General features: G+C 33.4%; 1 protein-coding gene across 1 annotated transcript; it reads right to left on the bottom strand.

Moving 5' to 3' along the window:
• Window positions 1-265: 265 nt before the first annotated feature.
• LOC148275852 (uncharacterized) lies at window positions 266-7,441 on the bottom strand. Its single transcript, XM_088235117.1, has 2 exons — window positions 6,329-7,441; window positions 266-795 (listed from the first exon to the last, which is right to left on the bottom strand). Exons 1-2 carry the CDS (start codon window positions 7,315-7,317, stop codon window positions 738-740), a joined length of 1,047 nt encoding a protein of 348 aa, XP_088091243.1. The 5' UTR covers window positions 7,318-7,441; the 3' UTR covers window positions 266-737.
• Window positions 7,442-8,986: the final 1,545 nt, after the last annotated feature.

The following is an 8,986-nucleotide window of genomic DNA, read 5'->3' as shown; positions in this document are numbered from 1 at the left end:
AACTTCCTAAAATTATATAATTTACATCTGTTTTCATTATATAGATTCAAACAAAACTTCAATTCATACAATTGTTATTACTTTATACTTAAATTATTTTAATTTAAACTCTTTTATTCCCATAATTCATGATTAACAACCCCTGCTTGCACTTGTATATAACAGAAATTTGTTTAGTTTCCCACCAGTGTGACGATGCCGGTCACGACGAAACCCGGTCACTGGTAAAAATTATAAATAAAAGTGGAATAAAACTATATACGTATTTTTATTATTATAATTAAAATGCAGTTCCACCAAGAAATGTCATACAATGATAATTTTACTACAGTAAAAAACATTGAGTTTGAGTAGCGCAGATTCAATTTCACTATGTACTTAGAATTTTAAATACATATTAATTTTAACAACAATTTATCCACATAATAATTATGCCTACAGAATAGACTAATATTTTTATTAGCAATATTTATTTTGACACAACGCACCTAATATATGAATATTAACAGCTTCCTAGGGAGTTAAATCCAGTCCTTGTCGACAAAAATTTGTAGAAACTCAAAATATTGTTGGCTAAATTTGACTAATTTATTTATTTTAATATTTCATTAAGGATACTCGTATAAATCACGATCTTAGCCAAGAATATGGTAAATTTATCTCCATATTTTAATTTTAATGGAAGGTTCTGTTAAATATTGAACAAATAAAACTATTTGTCTCAAACTACATCTAAACTATTTATTATTGTTTATTATTACTCGGCACGGGACACCCCAGTGAGGGAACATTATTCTGAAAAAAAAAAGAATACAAACACTGTAAAAGTATAAATAAAATATGAAATAAAATAAGGCGTATTTTTGTGATCAGTTCTTATTACGTGAGATCCTTTTTACACGCGGTTGTTACTTGACAGTCGAAGTAACCTGCGTTGTGTATAGGTAAAAGGTAGGTTACCTGTTTAGTGGCTACGTACTGCGTACTCGCCATACACAGGTGGTCAGTGGTCAATCGCCCTGAGCAGGTGGAAATGGTAAAACGTGGACTTTAACCAAAACAACAATACAACAAGCAACAATCTGAAAACGTGGAAGATTAGCTAGCTATATATTATATAGTTAGCTATCTACCTACTGGGATGCATAAAATTCTATAGATACACTTAACACCTGCCGTGTTCTTTTTACAATAAATTTATCTTACATTTTTAGGTTTATGTAAAATATTTTAACGTCATTATTACTTCCGGCGTTTAATTTTAAATTTTATTTTTAATAGTTATAATTTATCATTAATATAAGATTATGTTTGTTAATATTTTGTTGCAATTTTTCTAGTAATTAATTTCTATCTTCCTTTTAATTTTAGTGTAAGTTTCTCTTTTCTGTTAAATAGGCACTATCAGGTTTTGGTGAGTTTTTCTGTTTATGTTGAAATTTTTGGTGGTTTGGATATGTGTTTATTATTACAATTGATATTTTGATGTTATTCTTGTACTTATATTTTTGTTGTCTATTGTTTGTATCTATATTGTTATTCCTTTCTGTTTATGTTTTTCTTATGTTTATTGGTGTAAATTGTTTTTGGCCGATGTTATCAAGTTTTGGTAGAAGGCCCTAATAAAGGAAAAAAAAAACACCTGCCGTGCACCTTCGATTTTTGTTTATAGTGTCGGTATTGAAGATTTTTTGTACCTACACCGCAAGACAAATAAATTTACGAGTTCTCAAAAAAAACTAAAATTGACATATAATGAATTATTCTTGATATTTAATTAGTTTTTTTTATATTGTTTGACATATGTGATGACTACTCGTTATTTCAAGGTTAAAATAAAAAATCTTACTCATGAATTGTACTTAGAAATTGCCATTATATATCAAGTATCAGATTACCCGAACCTTAGAGACCCATAACGGTTCATTTATGGTCGAGTGTTTGTGATGGAATAATAAAAGACATGTTATTTTTTAATTCATATTTAAGAAGTAGGTTCTTATCGCTTTATTTTAAATTAAAGTATTTTACATTTAAACATATTTATAACATTTAAAAATATTTAGTACTTAGTGAATTCACCTTTATTTTTTATAACATGTAAAATTCTATTATTTAGAGAAGCGTAAAGCGAATCTAAAATTTCTGATGTTATTTCTTCTTCCCAAACTTGAATTAAGTTTTTTTTTAATTCCTCAATGTTTTTTGATTTTTTTTTCCCGACTTTTTTTTTCATAATCGCCCATAAATTTTCTATCGGGTTCAAATCAGGGCTATTCCCGGGCCACGTCAACGATTTTAAGCCAATTTTCTCCTTGAATTCATTGATCTATAAAAAAACAATAAATTATTTATCATGTGGTCACAAAATGCATTTAAAAATATATATATTTGTACTCACAGTGCGGGCTCTATGGCACGGCGCAGAATCGTCCTGAAAAATTGGGTCCGCGGTATACTGCGTAATGTCCTCGATTGTTGGAATAATATGTTTTTTTAACACTTTTTTGTACTGAATGGCATTCATCGTACCCTGTACAAAATTTAGAGGTCCTAAACCGTATGCTGTCATGCACCCCCAAATCATCACGTAGGGTGAATGTTTAACGGTTCGAGTGACGCACGACGGATGATATCTTTCCCCACGTTTTCGTCGAACTATCTTTCTGCCGTCTGGACCAAAAAGGTTGAATTTTAATTCATCAGAGAAAACAACATTTTGCCAATCCTCCAAGGTCCAATTCTGGTGCTCTTTCGCCCAATCCAGTCTAGCCTTCTTCATTTTGTCCGTGAGTAATGGTTTCTTTGCGGGACTCCGTGCTTGGAAACCATGCTCCAACAGCCGCCTGGACACTGTTTTTACTGAAAATGTTGATGTGCTGGTAGACTGCACCTCTGCGTGTATTTCAGGTGCCGTTAAAAATCGATCGCGCATAACAATTTTTTTTATTAAGCGATCATCTCGGGCAGATGTCACGCGCCCCCGTCCGCTTCCTTTTTTCCGTTCTATGGATCCAGTTTCTTGGATTTTTTTTAATAAAAACCTCACTGCACCTTCTGAATACCCAACTCGACGAGATATTTCACAATTAGATATGTTTTCTTGCGACAATGTGATTATTTTGGATTTTATCGCAATCGACATTTGCTTTGCACTTTCCATGATTGTTGTGTTATGTTCACTCAAACGCGGGTAAAACAAGACTGTTGAGACATTTTAAAATGTAAATATTGTAGAAAGGTGACACATAGTGTCCTTAATTTATTAAACAAAAGAAAGAGGTATCGATAAAGGATTTCTTAGAAAAAGGGTTCAGTAAAGTCAAGGGGCGCGGTAGCAGGTAAACTCGTAATTTTTTTTGTCTTGCGGTGTACTTAAGTATTTAAAATAAACAATAGGCAAACAATTTCAAAAATGGCGAGAAAGTAAAAAAAGTTAGTGTAAATTTTAAAATCATGGTGAGTTTTATAATTCAAATAATGAATTTAAACGTCGCGGTAGTATTTTTACTACATAATATATACTCGTATACATACTAAAATAATCATGATTAGATCTCAGACCCTGAAATGTCTTTTAATTAAAAAAAATATATGGGAGACGAATATTTAGGTAATACTTATTTATTATTTATGCAGAATTGAGACAGTAAGAGCTACTTTTAATCAAATGAAGTCCCTCTTCTGCAATGCTAATCTAAACTTGAAAATAAGGCAGAGATTGGTAAAATGTTATGTGTGGTCTGTATTGTTGTATGGTTGCAAGACTTGGATACTATGGTGAACACTATGAATAGGCTGGAGACTTTTGAGATGTGGTTGAATCGCAGAATTCTTAAAATATCTTGGACAGACCTGATAACAAACTCAGAAGTCTTAAGTCGAGCTAGAACGAAATCTAAGTGTAAATCATTATAGTGTGCTTTACAAAAACGAAATTTGTATGTTTACTTGGTCCACTGGCAGGCACTATGTGTAACATTCACTATTTTGTCTATGTTTAAAAATCCATTTTTCTTCGATTCTTGGAGTGAAATCCAGTATTTTGTCAACAAACATTTGGACAAACTCAACATATTGTAACGTAAAAATATAGTGTTCTTGTATTATTTCATAATTTTGTAATATAACACTGTAATGTTAAATGTATTTATTTTCATGTTTATAAAAGGTATCTGTGCCATGTACGGTAATAAAAAAGGATATAATATACTTTTCGGCACAAAGTAGTTTTTCATAGCACTTTTTAAGAAAATAATATATTTCGAAAAAAATAAGAAAAACATTTATTCCAGGGTGAGAAGTTGAGTAAATATACGCCGGGTCTTTAGGTTCGACCCGTGTTGAGCTAAAATATTATCAGTCAATAAAACTAATCATTATACCAATAAAATAAATACACGATCAGAGAAAATTTAATTACGTACATAATCACTTTGACGAGTAAAAAATAATTTTAAAAGTCATAAGATACTCCTCATAAATGGTGATTCGCCCATCAGTAAGTAGACCATAAGCCATAAGTGTTCTGCCTGATTGCCACACACAATACTTAAAATGGTGAGAAACGATACAAACTAGAATATTCATACAAAAAGTAGACTTATTATGAAAGTAAGTAAAATAACGATATAAAGCATTATTCATACATACACAATGCGCACAATTTGAAATTATCATTAGGTCCATGAATAGACAAACTACAAAATATTAAAATTATCAAGGAAATAACCAAACAAATTTTACAATCATGTTCTAGTGGGAGGGTACCTGCACTAAATAAATTTAACTACAGAACAAAATGACAAAAGCTATAAATACCAAAATACTTTTTGCAGGATAGTAGGACCCTGGTAAAACCTTGATAGTACTTATTGAGAGAAGGAAGACTAGCATGGAGAAGACTTTGGTTAGCAGAAATCCAACGTTTTAAATCAAGATGCAATTTTTAAAATAAGATGAGTGGTAAATAAGTCAATTATAAGTACTTATATGTTTAAGTACTTATGAAGTATTTAAAATACACATTTGAATAGTAAAAATACTATTTATACATAGAATTAAGAATAGTCCAGAAGGAGCGTAGAATCATATGTGAATACATCGGACTGTGTCCAATAATTCCCCCCTTTCGCATTTTCGCTTTTACACACTTTCGCCGCGCGCATACTTGAAGTCACCGGGTAATATTGCCAGATCGCGAAGAATATAATCATAACACAAATGTAAGGTAAAAAAAGCAATCTGTTAATTTCTCTAAAAGTTTATTGTGCACGCGGAAACATTGATTGACACAACAGAGTAGATAAGTTAAGGGTCATTTAATAAGAGTAATTGAATTAATGAACTTTGAGCTTAAAATATAAAACAAATTTTATTTTACATGAAACGGATATTTTTATATCAAGTCAAATAATATTTGATGTTTTGAAGATAATGCCGGTCAAACGTCCACCACAGAGTTGTTTAATTCGAGATTCAATTTTCATTAATTCTCTCATTAGATGAGCAAAGGGTAAAAAAATTTACTACCCTGGCAACACTAACGAAATTTTCATTTTGTTTTTTCGACAATCTGGCAGATGGAAAAATAATTATTTTTTTAAGTAATGCATTTGTTATATACACATTCATTAGCTAATTACACGTGAAATGTGATTGTATCCTGTTTCTTTAAGATTCTAGCAGTATTTCTTCACTTTAAAAGGACACAGCACGGCATAGTTGAATTCAAATCAGGAGTTGCGTACTGAGCGACGTCTACAAAGAAACTAATGGGTCAAAACGTAAACCTACTCATTTATGAGTAGTTGAGTCGCCTTCTGTTTGATGTGCGTATGCGGTTTCTGGACTATTCTTAATTCTATGTATTTACAGATATTTTTATACGAGTTTTACCCCTAAAATCATAACTAAAATTCTACATATGAATAAAAGTATAACCAGTTACAGTATTAGGTACATATAAAAAACAAAATGTACAACAGTAGAGTTAAACAGCTCATGTCAATTGTTTTTTTTATATATGAAATGCTCTAATTTTGTATTAAATGACTAAATGTTTTTGAAATAATATGTATGTATTTTTAGTATTGACAACAATAATAAAAAATATTAACATTAGCTACCCATATTTAAGTAAAACGTACAAGTTCGTCAGTCAAAATTCCGGGTGGAAGTTCATTGTCATTTATTATACTTTCTGCTTATATAATATTTTTATTAGCTTTTCAAAGCGTCATCTTTTCCTCTCCCGTAAATTAGTTGTTTTTACACATACGCGCTACAATAGATTTGAACAAATACAGTAGAGAATGTAAATTTTTACCTGCTAAAGAATCCAGAAAGGCCCTTCTTCTTCACTTTAACAGAATCAGTTTTGGCAATACACTTCTGAGATTCGGCCTTCAAACTCGGGTCATCTTTGCCGACACAACTTCCCGACAGGGAACACTCAGACAGGCTGGATATCGTGCTGGAGAAGCTTCCTCCGTCCGCGCCTCGCTGATGTCCGGACCTAATGAGAGTACTTCTGGGAGATTCACTCGACAGGCTATCACTTTTTTCACCATTACTTAACGAATAATTACCTTCGTCACTGAAACTACCCTTCTTAGATTCACATTCACTGAGATTCGAAGCTTGCGGTGATACTTTGTTCCTGTCTAGAACCTTCGGAGTTACGAAATGAAGCTGCTTGGTTATGGGATTATAAGCTAAAGATATGTTGTCCAGGGCTTGATTCAACTTCATCGTCCCCTGAGCACAACCTCTGTTATTACTCATATCCAGACAGCCTCTGACATGTTTACTATTCGGTTCGTTCACTGGTGTCCTCTCATTTTGACAGGTGTTATTTTTATCTTTATCAACCAAATCAAAACCGTTGTTTATGTGGATGTTTACAGAATCTTGCGGCGATTTCAACTCACTGAGGATTTCCTTTGTCTTTTCAACCCTTTCGGGCCATGTTTTGTAATTATTCAAACAATGCTTTTCATCCTTGATGTCATCCAGACTACCTTTACGCGCGACACAAATGGAATCGAATTCTTTTGTATCGTTCGTGCCATTACAATGATTCATTTGTGATTTATCTCCAAATAGAACTTTTTTATAATAAGGATTTCGAGAACTAACACTGCTTGAAGGATCTTTTAAAATGTTAAAACTTTTTACAAGCTGAGAATTACAAGTCAAAATATTATTGTATTCGAAGAGATTTTCATCGCGCCCTTGACATCCCGTGATTTCATTTTGACTCTCGTCACACTTAAGCTCACTGATCACACACGAACTGGCTTCTAAATTCTTCATAATTTGTCTTTGAGAAAAACATTTCTGAGAAATTATTTTTAAAGTTATTTTTTTACGAAAGCGGACACCTCAGAACACAGAACACGCAACTCCTTCCGATCCATTTCACTCTGTTTACTAGACTGAAGTTAGGCGCGTTGAGCATTTCGGAAAGCATAAAACTATTAGCAATCGTTAAGTTGTGCAACATGTTATCCATCACATTAAAATGTGACGTATTCTGTATCAGCGTGCGCGGCGGTAGATTTCAAAATGTAAAACATAACTTTGAGAATACTGTTACCAAGAACACGAGGATCATTAGTTTATTAATACAAAAGTGTGATTGAGACAAGTATGACGAATGCCAAAAGAACTTGAACACAATCCTGGAAGTTCGGCATTGTAATTGAACATGTTGTGACGCGATTTAAACAAAGTTATTATACAAAATATTATAATATAACGCATTATCTTGATTTTTTTATGTGCGTGATGTCTCAAGTTCTCTTCCCCATCTGCTCGATGAGTTCTGCTGATTTGTCAGTTGACTTACCGTAAACCAGAAATCTATCACAACTCTCTTCTCATTAGTTGATTCAGAAGAACTAGTGACGTCATGCAAAGTGGTTCATTTTTATTATTTTTTTCGTACATTTTCATGAAACTTCGGCGTACAATTGAATGCTCTAATTCTGACCGCATACATTTTTTATGCATATTTTTTTGATATCCTATTTCCCGTAGCGCTGAACTTCCTCATTACGTGGAAAAAGATATTAAAATTTAGGTGTAAATATATATATACACTCGTGAGCAAAATAATCCACTCAAGCTGCATGCTTGCGTTCAAAAGTGATGAGTGAAAAATCTAAAGCTCATATTCTATTTTCATTTTTAATATCTTTAAGTTAAAAGTATTGGCTTTTAAACAATTTGTAATATGGTGACAATACCCACACACATAATCCTACAAAGTGTTGTGATTAGTAAACACCCCTTTTGAGCTTGTTTACAGTAGCACTCATTAGCGGCTCCCTATAAAAGCTTACCTACCTGACCAACCCTTATCAGTTAATCGTCAAACATCAACCGATACCTTTCTCCCTTATCAACAAACAGAAATATTACCTGGAAATAGATACAACTTGTTGGTTGCGCTATTGCAACAAGGCCAGAGCTAACGTGAAGTCACTCGTGCGCTGAACACGAGTCAGTCTGCTGTATTAAGAGTTTACCAGCGATACCAAGAGACTGTTAAATTTCAATGATGACACGGTTCTGGCCGAAAACGGTGCACTTCGGAGGGAGATGACTGATTCATTGTCAGTACTGCGCTGAGGATTCGGGCTCTCACCGGCGTTCAAGTCCAACGAGAGCTCAGAGAAACAAGAAGAGTATCTGTCGGTGGGTGGATAGTCAGGAAATGACTCAAGGCTGCCAACCTTACGCCGAAAAGGCCAGCTACTGGCCCAAAATTGACCCCAGCCTACCGAGCAGCCCGACTTCGCTTCCCCAGAGAGCATGTTGATTGGACGTTTGACAAATGGAGCTCTGTCCTCTTCTCAGACGAAAGCAGAATTTTCTTACATGGCAGATAGAAGAAGACGAGTCTACAGGAGGCCTGGAGAACGTTTTGAACAATGCTGCATTCAAGAAAATGTGGCTTTTGGAGGAGGTTCTACAATGG

This window comes from Micrasema longulum, unplaced genomic scaffold (assembly GCF_059751315.1).
Source record: "Micrasema longulum isolate JH-2025_06_02 unplaced genomic scaffold, ASM5975131v1 h1tg001332l, whole genome shotgun sequence".
In the NCBI taxonomy this organism is placed as follows: domain Eukaryota; kingdom Metazoa; phylum Arthropoda; class Insecta; order Trichoptera; family Brachycentridae; genus Micrasema; species Micrasema longulum.
The sequence above is the reverse complement of the archived record's forward strand: the minus strand, read 5'-3'. Positions and strand labels throughout refer to the sequence as shown.